This window comes from Erythrolamprus reginae, chromosome 9 (assembly GCF_031021105.1).
Source record: "Erythrolamprus reginae isolate rEryReg1 chromosome 9, rEryReg1.hap1, whole genome shotgun sequence".
Classification (NCBI taxonomy): Eukaryota; Metazoa; Chordata; class Lepidosauria; order Squamata; family Dipsadidae; genus Erythrolamprus; species Erythrolamprus reginae.
In genome coordinates this window covers 48849754-48867824 of record NC_091958.1, presented here as the reverse complement: position 1 = coordinate 48867824, position 18071 = coordinate 48849754, and the positions used below count along the sequence as shown (strand labels likewise).

At 42.3% G+C, this 18071-nt stretch overlaps 2 protein-coding genes across 3 annotated transcripts in view; one reads left to right on the top strand and one right to left on the bottom strand.

Moving 5' to 3' along the window:
- Nucleotides 1-2666, top strand: part of TMC7 (transmembrane channel like 7) — a 33148-nt gene extending 30482 nt beyond the window's left edge. The window contains exon 16 of the mRNA XM_070761161.1: nucleotides 58-2666. Coding sequence (XP_070617262.1) covers nucleotides 58-183 — 126 coding nt within the window. The 3' untranslated portion in view covers nucleotides 184-2666. The remainder of the gene's footprint in view (nucleotides 1-57) is intronic.
- LOC139172242 (uncharacterized) overlaps nucleotides 2654-18071 on the bottom strand; it is a 19629-nt gene continuing 4211 nt past the window's right edge. For both annotated transcript variants that reach the window (XM_070761160.1, XM_070761159.1), the window contains exons 4-9: nucleotides 15869-15918; nucleotides 13214-13316; nucleotides 9278-9414; nucleotides 5552-6719; nucleotides 3917-4554; nucleotides 2654-3724 (exon numbers count right to left, since the gene is read on the bottom strand). In XM_070761160.1, coding sequence (XP_070617261.1) covers nucleotides 4426-4554; nucleotides 5552-6719; nucleotides 9278-9414; nucleotides 13214-13316; nucleotides 15869-15918 — 1587 coding nt within the window. In that variant the 3' untranslated portion in view covers nucleotides 2654-3724; nucleotides 3917-4425. The remainder of the gene's footprint in view (nucleotides 3725-3916; nucleotides 4555-5551; nucleotides 6720-9277; nucleotides 9415-13213; nucleotides 13317-15868; nucleotides 15919-18071) is intronic.

Sequence of the window (18071 nt, the reverse complement as noted above, 5' to 3'; positions counted from 1 at the left end):
CTATTGAGGGCATGTTTGAATCAGAGCTCACTTGGTTCCTCTCTGGTGTCTCCACAGGAGAGTCGGGACAAGCTCTTCCTGATCCAGCAATTGACCAAAGCTCAGATGCATCACTGGGATTTTTTCAATCCCCTTGAAGGGAACGTGAAGTCCAAGCAAGGAGGGGCTGGATTCAGCAAATAACCCGAGTCTCCACCATCCCAAACTGGAGCGGACACATTCAACTTGCTGTCGATGGAGGATTTTCTGCGGCGCCGATTCGCGTTAAAAGAGTGCCCGACTGCTGCGATAGCACCGCACAAGAGCCAACAATAAACTCTTGCTAAACAAAGAGAAGACAGGAATGGATGAGGATGAACTGTATTGCAGCACAAATTATGCGACTTGCATTGAGACGTACAGCATCAGAACACAAGCGTAATTAGTGTCCCTTAAACTGTAGGTAGTTTGATCTTTTCGTGGGTATTCGGGGTTCCTGTGGACTCCCCAAAAAGTAGCTACAACCCAGTTCTGAAATTCCCACAGCCCCCCTCCCTAGGTGATGTGAACGCAACCAAGGAACTCGGACACCAGCCTTCATTTATGGCCACTTGCAATGTCCTGGAATCCCACGATTGATTTAACACGGTTTGGTTGAAAACTTGGAGTTTACTTCCAGTTTTGGGCAAAAACACCCTATAACAAACGATGGTTTGTGACCATGCTGATTTCCTTAACAAGCTATAGAAAAAAGGTCAAATCAGGTCATGGGTTGACCTGCTTTTATAACTTTGTGACCGTAATGGGCTGGCACCATTACCGGCTACCTGTAATCTGTTGGCACAAAGGTAGCATCCTTTTTCTGGTCTCGGGAAGAAATAAATACTTTATTGTCATTGTATGTGTATACTGTGTATACCAGTGTTTTTCAACCAGTGTGCCGCGAGACATGATCAGGTGTGCCACGAAGCTCAGAGAGAGAAAGAAAGAGAGAGAGAAAGAGAGAAAGAAAGCAAGAGAGAGAAAGAGCGAGTGAGAAAGAAAGAACAAGAGAGAGAGAAAGAAAGCAAGAGAGAGAGAGAAAGGGAGGGAAGGAGAGAGAGAGAAAGACAGAGGGAGGTAGGAAGGGAGAGAGAAAGAGAGCAAAAAGAGGAAGGAAGGAAGGAAGAGAAAGAAAGAGGGATGGAGAGAGAGATAAAGAAAGAGGAAGGAAGGAAGAGAAAGGGAGGGAGAGAGAAACCAAAAGGGAGGAAGAGAGAGAGAGAGAATTTTTTTGTCCAAACTTTTTTTAGCCGCGCCCCATCCCCCCCCCCCCCCCCAATGTGCCCCAGGGTTTCGTAAATGTAAAAAATGTGCTGGGGCTCAAAAAAAGTTGAAAATCACTGGTGTATACAATGAAAGTATACACTATACATATACAACAAAAGTCACGTGATGCCCAGAGACGCCCCCACCTCATATCCTGAGAGCCATCTCACTCCGAAGAGGCCTCCAATGTCCTTGGGCTAAAACCCAACTGCTCCCCTGGACCTTTGGGACAGTTTGGGCACTGAGTCCCTCTAGCACAGTGATGGCTATTTTTTCCACCTCCGAGGAGCAGGTGTGAGCATTTTTGGCACTGTTGAAGCATGGGCACGCACGCAAAGCATGCCTGCCGGAAACCGGAAAAGCCCATCCTGGCTGGCAGCTCTGCTGACCTTGTACGTTCCGGCGCACACATGCGCCCTGGCCAGCCGGTTTTCATGTACGTGGGAGTGCCAGAAACCAAAATAACAGCTGTCCGGTGCGCATGGCGCACACTGGCAAGATGATTTTGCATGTGCTTGCCTACTTTTTCAATTTCTGGCGCTCCCATGTGTGTAGACCAGCTGGCCGGCATTCTTGGACCTGGAAGAGCGACAGGTGACAAGGAGAAATGGCTCTGCATGCCATTTCCCTGAACAAAATGAACAATCATTTCCAGATTGATGGCCACGGCCTTTTACTGTTTTTTAAACTTATTGTTTGATGGAGATAAAGTTTTATGGAGCCTAGGGACCATTCGAAGCCTAATCAGTATAGAGAGAGTCAAAAGGTCATGGACGGCTGCTGCACAATCACAGTTGTCGAGATTTCCAAGCTGCCAGATTCCCTGGCCTTGTGTATAAAGCATATTGATCCCTCTGTACAATGTACAGGCTGCCGGCATCCCGAAAACTGCAACCAATCTTAAGGCCGAAGAGGTGAGAATTTAATGACCGGGGAGGCGTCTGAAAGCTTCTTCAGCAACTTGACCACCTAACTTTCGTTATAAAACCACAGAAATATTGCAGGCAGTCCTTGTTTAACAGCTGCCTCCCTTGGCGACTCTTTTGCAGTTACGACGGTGATGAAAAAGTAACTGTATTACCAAATTTATGAGCCTTGCGGGTTCGTAAAAGGAAAGCTCAGAAGCACAGCGGCAGTTTCACTTAGTGATTGCCTCACTTAATCACTGCTTGCGGTCACTAAATGAGGATGACCAGTACTTATTTTTGGAGGGTGGGGAGGCTTGACGTTGTAAACTTGAAATGTCACATCTGCGTTTAAGAACGGTGCCTGTTGAGGCTGTGTTGAAAGACTGGTCCCTCAATGTTTTATGGAAAACATTTGTAAAACCAAAGCAAGGATGTAAATACAATAAATATATCATGAAAACTTTGCAGAAATGACATGCTTTTATTTATGTTTGGACAGTTTTAAAAAAACGATCAGGCTAATCGAAGAAAATATACTGCTCAAAAAAATAATAATTATTATTATTTATTAGATTTGTATGCCACCCTTCTCCGAAGACTCAAAGAATATCTCCTAGATCCAAAAGAATGAAATATTCTCATTAAATATTTAATTTGCACAACTATTCCATTTGCACAACAGCATGTGGAATTGATTGTCAGTCAGTGTTGCTTCCCAAGTAGACAGTTTGATTTCACAGAAGTTTGATTTACTTCGAGATATATTCTGTTGTTTAATTGTTCCCTTTATTTTTTTGAGCAGTGTACATTATAAGAAAAGATACTCTAAACTGCTTCATCAGAATAAAATCATTGCAAAAGTTGTGGCATCATTATCAATTACATAATCAGTACATGTTATTTATACCTACAATAAATTGCCATCATTCTACTTAGATATTTGGCTACAGTATGGCTGAAAATCATCATAAAAATACAATACTGATTATTTGACTGCTATGAGTGCTGGAATACTGTGTTAAATTGGATTAAGTTCAGCAGTAAAATGAAACACCAGCCATAACATTAACACAATTGGAAACAACTCTGCTTTAAAATACACTGCTTTAGGTTTGGAGGTCTGAACTGAGAAAATTTGGAGATACAAAGAAATAAGTTCCTTGTCTGGAAAAGATAACCTCATTTTCATGATTGGTATTTTCCAGAAAAGCAGCACATTTAGAAGTACAGTGGTACCTCGTGATACGAACCCCTCGTCTTATGAACAACCCGAGATACGAACCCGGTGTTCAGAAATTTTTTGCCTCTTCTTACGAACTTTTTCCTTCTTACGAACCTGCCGCCACCGAGAAGCCCCGCCACCCGGCTGTCGCTTTTTGAAACAGCCGGGGGGCTTCTCAGCATCCTCCTGAACCCAAACGCCAAACCCCCGGCTGTTTTAAAAGGTGATAGCCAGGCAGCAGGGCTTCTCGGCGGCCTCCCAAACGCCGAACCCGGAAGTTCGGCAAAAGTTCGGGTTCGGGAGGCCACTGAGAAGCCCCGCCGCCCGGCTGTCACCTTTTGAAACAGCGGGGGGGGGGCTTCTCAGCGTCCTCCTGAACCCGAATGCCAAACCCGAACTTCCGGGTTCGGCATTTGGGAGGCCGCCGAGAAGCCCCCGGCTATTTTAAAAGGTGACAGCCGGGCGGCGGGGCTTCTCGGCAGCCTCCCGAACGCCGAACCCGGAAGTTTCAAAAGGTGACAGCCAGGCGGCGGTGGGTTTTTTGCGTTTTTATTTTTTCGTTGCACGGATTAATTGATCTTACATTGTTTCCTATGGGAAACAATGTTTTGTCTTACGAACTTTTCGTCTTACGAACCTCCCCCTGGAACCAATTAGGTTCGTAAGACGAGGTATTACTGTACTAGTTCTAATTTTATTGTAAGGTTTCATTACAATTTTGTTGTAAGGTTAGATAAATACAGAATTTTAAAAATCAGCATAATAGTAAGAGCAATAAAAGCTATAATCTAAGAGGTCTAGAAAGGGAGAAGTCTAAAAACCTGCAATAAATCACCCAATGGCCTTATCAAATCGTTGCAACATCCTCAAGCAAATTTTGATTATTCCGAAATAATACAAAAGTGTGGAACTCCAATCATAACAAAGCAGCAATGCCTCCTGAGAAACCTCTGGAGCATCAAACGAAATGGAAAGCCGTCACCAACCAGGAAAATTTAACAAAGGTTTTCACTTCTGTTTTTCATACTGATGGGACACTTCCTGCGGGATGGTGCCATTTTCAGGAGCCTTTAGAAGTTTCTGAAGAAATGTTTCCATCTTGGGATTGAAGCCCTCCTTCAGCGTCACGTTTTCCTCCTAGAATAGAAGATATTTTGAAGAGAGACATCTAAACTTGGTGGTTTTGTCATCGTCTGCAAAATTAAAAGTGGAAATATGTCCTTCCAGTGAAGGGTATTTTTTGTTGTCATTTAATGACCCCATAATCCCTTGCGGGATGGAGTTGGGGCAATTGTCCATGTCCAGTCAACGAGGCTGTTGGGGTCTGGATGGGTGTCAACAGACTCAAACTCAACGCAGATAAGACGGAGTGGCTGTGGGTTTTGCCTCCCAGGGACAATTCCATCTGTCCGTCCATAACCCTGGGGGGGGGGATTATTGACCCTCCTCAGAGAGGGTCCGCAACTTGGGCGTCCTCCTCGATCCACAGCTCACATTAGAGAACCATCTTTCAGCTGTGGCGAGGGGGACGTTTGCCCAGGTTCGCCTGGTGCACCAGTTGCGGCCCTATCTGGACCGGGACTCAATGCTCACAGACATCTCCCCTGGGCCTATACAGTTTATGTATGGTATGCTTGTGTGTTTGTTTGCTTTTAATAATGGGGCTTTTAGTGTTTCTTTTAAATTATTAGATTTGTTATATATTGTTTATTATTGCTGTGAGCTGCCCCGAGTCTACAGAGAGGGGCGGCATACAAATCAAATCAAATCAAATCAAATCAAGTAAGTAAGTATGTATGTATGTATGTATGTATGTATGTATGTATGTATGTATGTATGTATATATAAAATGTTTTTAGCTGAAATTTTAAAATTAAGGGAGACTAGGATGGTACCATTTCGGCCTTGTTCTGGCCTCATCAGCTAGCCACACCCTTCCTACACATGCTGGACTAGTTCAAATCTTTCTGAAAAGCATAAAGCTGGAACCAGGAATGCCAACTCAATGTCATTTGAAATCATGGAAACTACTTGCCAGCTGTTTGGAATGCAACGGTCTGTAAATTTAATGGGGTTAACATCCAGAAACAGTAACCCAAAATGCCCGGAAATGCTCAGGTTTCAAACACTTTACCATCTGCTCGCCTAACCAGCCGGACGATCTGGCGCTGCTCGAGAGAGACGAGTGGGTGAACTCCTCGTCGTCGGATTGTTCTCTGTCCAAACTTTTTAAGAGCGCTGGGGTTTCCCCAGGGAATCCGATCTCTTGCTCTTCCTTGATTTTACACACACAGTAACTTGGTAGTTCTGAACAGCGGCAACCAGCTGGGGCCGTGGGTGGGATGCGGACCACCCCTCGTTTACAGGACTCGGATTCCAACGGGCGTTCCTGACTTGGCGGGCTATCGATGGGGTCCTCTCCCGCACGGGCGTTTCTGGGCTCCTTTGGAGAGAAGGACTGGTTGGATTCGCTCCTGGTTGGATCAGAAGGTACTTCTCGGGTCGTTTCCTGGCCAAGCTCATGCAGAAAAACTAGTCCTCGTTGGACTGTAGAAACACAACCACCCCTGGGTCCTTCTGCGAGCCCACATTTCTCCATGGAAGCTCCAATGGCATCATAGTCACCGTCATCCTGAGGGCCTCTTCCCCCATCCGTCTCCAAGCCAAGCGATTCCAAGTTTGCAAAGTTGACCTGATGGCATTTGGAAATGATTCGGGGTAGGGAATCGCTGCCTTCACGTTCGCTTGTAGGCCCGTTCCTTTGGGCGCATTTTACGAGCTTTCCTCTGGGGTCGTTGGGGTGGGGTTTAGGACCGCTGACCTTTTTCAGGATGGAGGACCTGGGAATTGTTTCGGAACTGAATTGCTTTCTGGTCTTTTTTCCGGGAGTTGAATGCTGTCTGCTGCCAATCTCAGCTGTCGATCTGGACGAAGGACGAGCGCAGTTTCCTTTTGACGCTTCCTGCTCTTCGGCTTGCGAGCGTTGAGGACGATCTTTGTGGGCCTTGGATCCAAGTTCTTGGCTCGGTCCGGCAGCTGGAGGATTTCTAGGTGGACGGTTCTTGCCTGAAACACCTTCACCAGGTTTGGAAGAAGATTCCTGTCTTCGTATGTTAAATGGCGTGTAAGAATGCATGCCAACTTTATCTGTATTTTTCAAAGAAGGTACAAAGGTCTTCTGCTGAGTATTCCAAGTGGCCACGGAAAAAATCCTCTTCGATTTAGCAGGAGTGATACTGGAAGCATTTGAAGCTTTAGCCTTTCTCTTCATCTCTTGATCGCTTTGTCTTGTTTGTTGGTCTCTGAAAGATCAAAACATGATGCCATCAACTGGAGCTTTCGGTGTCTGTCCGTGAAGGGCTTATTTTGTGGGTGTGGCTTGCCAGCCATGTGACCAGGCGGGAGTGGCTTGACAATCATGTGACTTGACCAAGAATTTATACAAGAACCTCAAAGCAATACTTCTGCCGCATGAATCCCAGCGACCGGTTAGGTCCCACAGAGTCGGCCTTCTTCGGGTCCCGTCGACTAAACAATGTCATCTGGCGGGACCCAGAGGAAGAGCCTTCTCTGTGGTGGCTCCGACCCTCTGGAACCAGCTCCCCCCTGAGATTAGGATTGCCCCCACCCTCCCTGCCTTTCGTAAGCTCCTTAAAACCCACCTCTGCCGTCAGGCATGGGGGAACTAAAACATCTCCCCCTTGCCCATGTTGTTTTGCCGTTTGATTGATTGTGTGCTTGTTTTTTATATATATTGGGATTGTTTTATGAATTTCTTAACTTAAAATTGTAATTGGATTGGTGGGCATTGGATTTTGTCACTATGTACTGTTTTTACTATTGTTGTGAGCCGCCCCGAGTCTGTGGAGAGGGGCGGCATATAAATCCAATAAATCTAATCTAATACCCCTATCAATGGACTGAAAATAAGCAGGTCATCAAATTCACCCACATTCTAGAAGTGAGCAACTATAGAACAGTGAAATGACAGGAAAATGTCACTTAGAAGTTTGAAAGCACATTTTAAACGTTGTCATAAAGGTGCCTTCGTGGTTAAAATGGCCACTCACAAAATAATCACTTACTCAAAGGCCGCAATCTAAAGTGTCCCTTGCTACTTTCATAAGTGAACATCCCAAAATGTTCCATTCCACATAACAGTCTTAACCCTCCTTCCTGCAGACTACCAAACAAAATCAAGGTTTCTGGCAAAACATTAGGTTTCAAGCGTTACTCGTTTTATTTTCTAGAGCAGGGGTCTCCAAATTTGGCAACTTTAAGACTCCTAGAATTCTCCAGCCAGCTATGAAGACCTCTGTTCTAGAGCAGTGATTTTCAACCTTTTTTGAGCCGCGGCACATTTTTTACATTTACGAAACCCTGGGGCACATTGAGCGCGGGGGGGGGGGGGAGCTAAAAAAAGTTTGGACAAAAAAATTCTCTCTCTCCCTCCCCTTCACTCTATTTCTTTCTCCCTCCCTCTTTCTCTCCCTTCCTTCCTCTTTCTTTCTCTCTCCATCCCTTTCTCTTCCTTCCTTCCTCTTTTTTGCTCTCTTTCTCTCTCCCTCCCTCCCTCCCTCTATGTCTTTCTCTCTCTCTCCTTCCCTCCCTCTTTCTCTCTCTCTCTTGCTTTCTTTCTCTCTCTTGCTCTCTCTCTCTCTTGCTCTTGTTTTCTCTCTCTCTTGCTTTCTTTCTCTCTCTCTTGTTCTCTTTCTCTCTCGCTCGCTCTTTCTCTCTCTTTCTTTCTTTCTCTCTCTCTCTCTTGCTTTCTTTCTCTCTTGCTTTCTCTCTCTTGCTTTCTTTCTCTCTGAGCTTCGCGGCACACCTGACCATGTCTCGCGGCACACTAGTGTGCCACGGCACACTGGTTGAAAAACACTGTTCTAGAGAATACTATAGCCATTTGGAAAGGAAGGGGAGGTAGAAACCCAGATCACACAGAATCAAGTCCAGATCTTATCTCCTTATACTTTTCCTAGACACTTTTGTTTATAGCAGATCACCAACTGGGGTTTTTAAACACTTCCGGGAAGAACGCAAAAGCTGCCCAAAGAGTTTGCCCTGCCTTTTCTTCCAACATCTTTCAATGCAAATTGGGTGCTCTGGGGTGGAGCTCCATTTTCGCTACCCCATTGTATCCCCCCGCCCCAATCCGGGCAGCAGCCCACCCCTGGTGTCTATTAAATCAGATGGTCTGTTAAATAGCAAATGGGATATTATGCATGTGCAAAATGGGAGATGGGAACCTTTTATTGTGTCTCAAGTCCACTAAACCCAAATCGAGTAAATTTGAGAGTTTACAGTATGCTCTTCTCATCTAGAAACATAGAAACATAGAAGTCTGACAGCAGAAAAAGACCTCATGGTCCATCTAGTCTGCCCTTATACTATTTCCTGTATTTTATCTTAGGATGGATATATGTTTATCCCAGGCATGTTTACATTCAGTTACTGTTGATTTATCTACCACGTCTGCTGGAAGTTTGTTCCAAGGATCTACTCCTCTTTCAGTAAAATAATATTTTCTCATGTTGCTTTTGATCTTTCCCCCAACTAACTTCAGATTTTGTCCCCTTGTTCTTGTGTTCACTTTCCTATTAAAAACACTTCCCTCCTGAACCTTATTTAACCCTTTAATATATTTAAATGTTTTGATCATGTCCCCCCTTTTCCTTCTGTCCTCCAGACTATACAGATTGAGTTCATGAAGTCTTTCCTGATACGTTTTATGCTTAAGACCTTCCACCATTCTTGTAGCCCGTCTTTGGACCCGTTCAATTTTGTCAATATCTTTTTATAGGTGAGGTCTCCAGAACTAAAACAAGATGCCAGCAACCCCAATACTCCCAAGCTTTCATACCTTCTTGCCTGATTCTCATGAAAAGGGATGGTTGAAAAATCCTTCCTGCGACCATCGCTGAAACTCTTAACACTTTTCATCTCTCTTCTCTTACGTTCTTGAATTTTTTCCATTTCTTCAGGAGACGTTTTGGAGGTCTAACAAAAAAAATCAACAGAAATAAGACCCTTTCTCAAGCAACTTTTTATGATATACATCCAGAGGAGCTCAACTCATTTCTGACACCACGACAGAAATACTGAATCTTTCTTAAAATATTTTATTTTATATAAAATATTTATACTCATTTATACCAAGAACATGATTCGGTACCTTCTGATCATAACTCATCCCCAGAATGCTAAAAGTTGGCTTTTAGTCATATGTAGGCAGTATCTTCTGGTTTACAACATTAAGTAATTACAATCAATTACTCAGAGAGGTTTACTATTCAGGAAAAAGAAAGCCATTCCTGCTTTCAAGCTTACTCTCACAATAAGAACTTAAATTATCAGGAGAGGTTTCAAATTCAGCCCTCAAGTCTTAAATTTATACAGTAAAAACTCTGGTCACAACTTTGTTTCATAACTTTAGTCACAGATTGATAGGATCATGACCCAAACCTAATTTTTGAGACCAGCCAGGAGGGAAAAAAAGTGAATTTTTTTGGTCGGACACCAATTTGGTCATTGTCAGAAGCATTTCTGACCAGAGATTCTAGTACAGTGGTACCTCTACTTACGAACTTAATTTGTTCCATGACCAGGTTCTTAAGTAGGAAAGTTTGTAAGGAGAAGCAATTTTTCCCATAGGAATCAATGTGTGCAAATAATGTGTGTGATTGGGGAAAACACAGGGAGGGTAGAGAGGCCCCACGGAGGCTTCCCTCCGCCTTTTCTGATCCTGTTTCCTCCCAGGAGATTCCTAGAGAGGCCCCACAGAGGCTTCTCTCAGCCTTTCCCGGACCTGTTTCCTCCCAGGAGATTCCTAGAGTGGCCCCATGGAAGCTTCTCCCTGCCTTTTCTGGTTACAGTTTCAGAAGCTCGGGTTTGTAAGTGGAAAATGGTTCTTGAGAAGAGGCAAAAAAATCTTGAACACCTGGTTCTTATCTAGAAACGTTCATAAGCAGAGACGTTATTAGGTAGAGGTACCACTATATAAGGTTCCATGGACTGTGCTGAAATGAAGAGATTAACATTAAGATTAAAAGATAAAGAGGATTCATCTACTGTATTACAAGACTTTGGGGAAGATTTAAAGATGGAAACTTTAAATATAAATGAATACTATAACCAGAAGTATCACTTGAAAGAAATGAAGGGAGAGGGTGGCAGGGGGAAAGAAACTTTTAAACTAGAAGTGTATTATAGACAAACACATAAAGATAAATAAATAAAATAATAGATTAGTGTAGGGTCCCACATTTTATTTATTTATATTTATTTATTTATTTTGTCCAATACATAATACACATTTATTTTGTCCAATACATAATACACATTTGAAGAGAAAGATATGTAATAATGTATAAGTAAAGAAAAGAATAGAAGAAAAGATATAAAAGTATAGGTGAATATATTTGAAAGGAAGAAAAGATAAATGAGATAAGGAGAGACAATTGGACAGAGGACAGAAGACACACTGGTGCACTTATGCACACCCCTTACTGACCTCTAAGGAACCTGGAGAGGTCAATCATGGATAGTCTAAGGGAAAAATGTTTGGGGTTAGGGGTTGACACTACTGAGTCAGGTAATGAGTTCCACGCTTCGACAACTCGGTTGCTGAAGTCATATTTTTTACAGTCAAGTTTGGAGCGGTTAATATTAAGTTTGAATCTGTTGCGTGCTCTTGTGTTGTTGCGATTGAAGCTGAAATAGTCGTTGACAGGTAGAACGTTGCAGCATATGATCTTGTGGGCAATACTTAGATCGTGTTTTAGGCGACGTAGTTCTAAGCTTTCTAGACCTAGGATTGATAATGAACAGCTTTCTTCCCATCTACTCCGCCCTTATAAAACAGGACAAAAGTAAGAATACAAATAATCCTTTTTTAAAACAAAGGGTAGGATGGAAGGAGCATCAGAGCAAAAGACGCACGTTAATAAGAGTGAGCCACTTTCAGCAGAACTATTTATGAATTGATAATCCTGCCTCCTTTTGAAACAAATGCTTCCGCAAACTGCTTGGTAGGGAACAAATACATCTTGTAAGCGTGCCTGCCTTTCGCAGGACACTTTGTTTGCCCAGCCTGCTGAGCCATAATAGCTCCATTCTCCTCTCACGAAGATCAAACAAATCAGACAGTGGATGAGTTTACAAAGCAGACTAAGCCAATAGTTTAGATAAGTGATTACGGGTTCGGGTTTTGTGCTGCAGACTGTGATTTATCAAACGACCCGGTTTCTGTTGAAATAGTAAGCTAAAGCAAAGCCAAAAAAGATATACAGGTAGCCCTCGAGTTACTAACATTCACTTAGCGACTGTTTCAATTTACAGTAGCACTGCAAACAGTTACAACCAGTCCTGGCATCCGTCACTGCATCTCCACGAACATGCGATCACAATTCAACCGCGTGGTTTCATTCTCCACCACCTGTGGATGCTGTCAAAGTCCCTAATGAAGACAATGTCTTCAAAGGGGCTAAGAGCAACCCAGCCATGTGGGATCACTCACGAACGCGAATCCTAGAAAGAAGACTTGGACACATTCTCTCTCTGGGTGAAGTGACATGGTATAGAGCCATGTACCTCTTTTTATTTCGGAACATAAGGAAATGGGGATATTTACACATACATGTCAAGTGATACATAACTTCAAACATATCTTTGAGTTCTTCCTATTCCAAAAGATATCCTAAAACAATTCCCTAGAAACTCTTCCTCAAAGCAGATGTTTCTCACACCTAATTTCTCTGAAGCCTTCTGCCTTATCACAAGTAATCTTCCTTAATCACCCTCTCGTCCTGTGTATGCTTCAGGCAATGTAAATCTCCCCCTTTGATCCTATAACGTCCTGTCCGGAGTGATGTAAACTTTGTTTATCAGTGAGATGTTTATTGAGCCCTTTTGTTTCCCTTCATCAGTAATTACCAAGGATACAGACTAGGCAAGTTAGTGCCCGCCTGTCCTGGATTATAGAATCAGGGTAAGCAGAGTATTTTTATGCTAGAGGTCCAGATATATAAATCCTATTCTAACATATTTATGCTATACTGCAACAAACCCTTACTGTAAAAAGTTTATACGAGGCTCGCCCAGAAAGTAAGCCACCACATTTTTTTTCTTCAACAATTATTTATTGAACACAATGAAACTTACACACAAGAAAGAATAACGCTTCTTCTACACTCCCTATTTTTCCACGTAATCTCTTTCCCGTTCTACGGCCTTCATCCAGCAAAACACAAGGGCGTGTATGCCCTGTCGGTACCACTCCTTGTTCGGGTCGTGAAGCCATTTCTGCACTGTGCGAATCACCTCTAATGGCCTCACCCTCTGTGCCCAGCAACTAACCGTATTTCTGTTGACTGCAGATTCTCCATAAACTGCACACAAACATTTGTGAATGTTCCCAACAGTTTCTTTCTCTGCAGTGAGAAATTCAACGACGCCACGCTGCTTGTAACGTACATCACTTACAGACGCCATTTTGAAACACCGCGGCAGCTACGCGATCTGTCTGAAGAAGTGCAAAATTTACACATGCACTCCTGACAATTCAAATAATGTATATCTAAAGTTTCACATTTGTATCATTACTGTAGGCCAGAGGTAGGCAAAGTTGGCTCTTCTATGACTTGTGGACTTCAACTCCCAGAATTCCCGAGCCAAATCATGCTAGCACATACAATCGCGCGCACATACACACACCCTTTTGGCACATGGACCAAAAAAGGTTCGCCATCACTGACCTATACCATTTTGGTTTAGTGTCAAACCTGAATAGGGTACATACCGCAGCGACAATAAGCTTGGATGCCGATGACACCAGCCTTTTCACTTCTTCCAGAGACAATGGTGGCACCGCATTCAGATATAATTTGGACATCTTGTTTTGCCTGGCGGAGGAAAGTACGCTTAGTTCAAAAGGACCACAAATGGGTTTGAATTCATAGCTATTATTATTATTATTAGTAGTAGTAGTCGTAGTAGTATTTATTTATTTATTTATTGGATTTGTATGCCGCCCCTCTCAGGAGACTCGGAGGGGCTAACAGCAACAATAAAACAGTGTACAATAGTAATCTAATACTAAAAATGATTAAAAACCCATTAATATAAAAACCAGACATACATACATACATACAATGTCGTTTGGTGGGACCCAGGGGAAGAGCCTTCTCTGTGGCGGCCCTGACCCTTTGGAACCAACTCCCCCTGGATATCAGAGTTGCCCCCACCCTCCTAGCCTTTTGTAAGCTCCTTAAAACCCACCTCTGCCGTCAGGCATGGGGGAATTGACACGTTCCCTCCCCCTAGGCTTATAAAATTTATGCATGGTATGCTAGTATGTATGATTGGTTTTTAAATTGGGGTTTTAAATTAACTTAAACTTAAATATTAGATTTGTTTACATTGTACTATTATTGCTGTGAGCCGCCCCGAGTTTGCGGAGAGGGGCAGCATACAAATCTGATTAATAAATAATAAATAATAATACCATGCATAGAATGTACTACTACTACTACTACTATTATTATTATTATTATTATTATTATTATTATTATTATTATTATTAATTATATGAGCCATGGTGGTGCAGTGGTTAGAATGCAGTATTGCAGGCTAATTCTGCCAACTGCCAGCAGTTCGATCCTGACCAGCTCAAGGTTGACTCAGTCTTCCGTCCTTCCGAGGTGGGTCAAATGAGGATTCAGATTGTTTGGGGGCAAGAGGCTGACTCTCTAAACTGCTTAGAGTGGTCTGTAAAGCACCATGAAGCAGTATACAGTGTTCCCTTGACTTTCGTGGGGGATGCGTTCCAAGACCGCCCACGAAAGTCGAATTTCCGCAAAGTAGAGATGCGGAAGTAAATACACTATTTTGGGCTATGAACAGTATCACAAGCCTCCCCTTAACACTTTAAACCCCTAAATTACAATTTCCCATTCCCTTAGCAACCATTTAGATTATTACTCACCATATTTATTTATTAAAGTTTTTTTAAAAAAAATATTAGGCGGACAAAAGTTTGGCGATGACATATGATGTCATCGGGCGGGAAAAACCGTGGTATAGAAAAAACCCTGCAAAATATTTTTTAATTAATATTTTTTGAAAAACCGTGGTATAGACTTTTCGCGAATGTCGGATGCGCGAAAGTCAAGGAAACACCATATACGATGTAAGTGCTATTACTATTAGCAGATTCCCAAAGGCAAAGTGAGAAGACAAGCCATCCCAGTTCAGTTCAAAAGTCTGGATCATCTCCAGGTCCATATGTATCTCACAGCCCAGATTATGGCTGCAAAGGCACAGTTGACTGTGTGAGTCCAACACCAAAGGGCCTATTATCTTGTTGTCTACTGGGGGACAATCAATTTCTCAACATGAAACATGTTTAAAAATATATATAAATATTTGTAGCTCAGGGTTGTACTGTGGGGACCTTGGTTCTCTCTGAGTTTGCTTGTTCTCTTGCGGATGTTTCATTACCCTAACTAGGTAGCATCATCAGTGCTGAAAGAGAATGTGGGGTATACTTCAAAAGAAAAGGATTTAGGGGTAGTGATTTCTGACAGTCTCAAAATGGGTGAACAGTGCAGTCAGGCGGTAGGGAAAGCAAGTAGGATGCTTGGCTGCATAGCTAGAGGTATAACAAGCAGGAAGAGGGAGATTGTGATCCCCTTATATAGAGCACTGGTGAGACCACATTTGGAATGCTGTGTTCAGTTCTGGAGACCTCACCTACAAAAAGATATTGACAAAATTGAACGGGTCCAAAGATGGGCTACAAGAATGGTGGAAGGTCTTAAGCATAAAACGTATCAGGAAAGACTTCATGGACTCAATCTGTATAGTCTGAGAGGACAGAAGGGAAAGGGGGGACAGGATCGAAACATTTAAATATATTAAAGGGTTAAATAAGGTCCAGGAGGGAAGTGTTTTTAATAGGAAAGTGAACACAAGAACAAGGGGACACAATCTGAAGTTAGTTGGGGGAAAGATCAAAAGCAACATGAGAAAATATTATTTTACTGAAAGAGTAGTAGATCCTTGGAACAAACTTCCAGCAGACATGGTAGATAAATCCACAGTAACTGAATTTAAACAAAGCCTGGGATAAACATATATCCATCCTAAGATAAAATACAGAAAATAGTATAAGGGCAGACTAGATAGACCATGAGGTCTTTTTCTGCTGTCAGTCTTCTATGTTTCTATGTTTCTATGTATGCAGAGAGGAGGAGGAGGAAGAGGAGGACTATGGGGTCCTTGGTGCTCTCTGAGCTTGTTTTCCTGGAAACATTTCACTACCCTACGTTGGTAACCTCATCAGTGCTAGTCAGGAGTGATGTAAGGACCCCTCTCTACCTATACCTCTTTACTGTGATCCATCACATTGCCTTCACCTCCTGTAGACAGAATCCACTGCACTCAATGACATTACCTTGTCCTGCTCTTCATTTTCGCTTCGTTTATTCGGTCAGGTACATAATCCTACAAATGAAAAGGCAGAGCGCATGATTGGCACGTCTGCCATCCGACATAATACAGAATTGCTTTCTTGGTACATTTGCTCCATTCCCAGTTCCTGCTTCACAATCACAAGTTACTTTCCTAGAATGTCCCAGGTATTCAATGATGGGCTGCCAAAATTTGTACTGTCGTACTGTGTGAGCGTGGCTTATTTTGTGGGTGTGGCTTGCCAGTCATGTGACCGGGTAGGAGTGGCTTGATCATGTGACCAAGTGGGAGTGGCTTGACAATCATGTGACCGGGTGGGAGTGGCTTACCGACCAAGATAAGTTTTCAGATAGGTGCTTGGATTCTTTTTCAGTTGATTAAGTCACATTATTTAAATAGCCAAAAATGACAGACAGCATTATTTGTTGAGGAGCACAGTCACATTCTAAGGTTTTGTACTGGACCCATAAGGTTCAGTAAGATAACAGATTAGGCAAGAAGCTCAATTTTCTTTAATTGCTATAAAAGTCCAGTTCCAGATAATGATTAAAATGAAGCGTTTATGGATAAAAACATACTATTTAATTATCTCCTATTTTAAAAATAATTAAGGATCATACTAAGATACTAGAGAAGGAAGGACAATTAAAAACTGTTAATTATTCAATAAATAGTGCTTAAACTTACTACCCCCACTGTGTCCCCCCCCCCCCCCCCCCTCACCAGTGAAGACAGCAGTCCATCACTACAGGTATTTTAAGCTTGGGGTGTTCTGGGAAGTCAAGAAAAGCATAGGATATTTCTCTTTGAGGATATCCTCAGAGTCTTCGGAGAGGGGCTCGATGAAATCCAAATAATAAATAATAAATAAATAAATATGATTCAGTTAAGAACATGAGGTATGCTTACTGCCTATTAAGTTTACTTATTTTTTAAAGAAGGAAGCCTGAAAGAGTCACCAGTTATGGTAAAAATGTTATGGCACTAAGGCAGCTTGGAGATCAGTCAAAATATTTCCTATCTTGCCCTTTTGACCCATGTCTTAAGCTGGCCCTCTTTCATCGGAAAGGAAGTTGAACTAAAAACAGATAACGGAAGTGCCATCAACTGGTTTGGTGTTATAATCTAATGTTTCCCAACCTCAGCAATTTCAAAATGCAGGGACTCAAAGGTGTTTTTTCCCCCCCAAGATGCAACTGGACTTCCTGGTTTACCTTTGAAGATGTTTTGTTTCTCACCCAAAAAGGTTCTTCAACTCTTGGATGAAAAGCGAAGTCTTCAAAGAAAAACCAGAAAGTTATTGAAAAAAGCACCTTAAAATAAACTAAGACAAGTAGTATAGAGGTAATCAAAATGGTCATTTGTAGATATTGGTAATGTTTTAGTGAAAAGAGTGTGTGATAAGAAATGGAAAGAGGAATAGAATTGATAATTGCTATTATTATTCAGTTGAATGAGATTTGTTAAAGCTTTGACGTACAAAAAGAAAATGATATACGTAACATTCATTCATCAATAGTCATTGTCAATCTTATGAAGTTATATATAACTTCATAAGATTGACAATGACTGTTGTTGAACAGAATTATAGAAACGTGCTGTTTCGTTTTTAACATATAGAGGTTTCAACATGTAGAGTTGTAAGATGTCATAGATGCAAATGTATAATGATTAAAATGATTAAAGCGTTTATGGATAAAAACATACTATTTAATTATCTCCTATTTTAAAAATAATTAAGGATCATACTAAGATACTAGAGAAGGAAGGACAATAAAAAACGAACGAATCCCAGCGACCAGTTAGGTCCCACAGAGTGGGTCTTCTCTGGGTCCCGTCAACTAAACAATGTCACTTGGCGGGACCCAGGGGAAGAGCCTTCTCTGTGGCGTCCCCGGCCCTCTGGAACCAACTCCCCCCAGAGATTAGAATTGCCCCCACCCTCCTTGCCTTTCGTAAGCTACTTAAAACCCACCTCTGTCGTCAGGCATGGGGGAATTAAGATCTCTTCTCCCCCTAGGCCGTTACAATGGTATACATGGTATGTTTGTATGTGTATTTGGTTTTGTATATTAAGGGGCTTTAATCTGCTTTTAGTATTGGATTATTATTGTATACTGTCTATGATTGCTGTTAGCCGCCCCGAGTTTTCGGAGAGGAACGGCATATAAATTCAATTTTTAAAA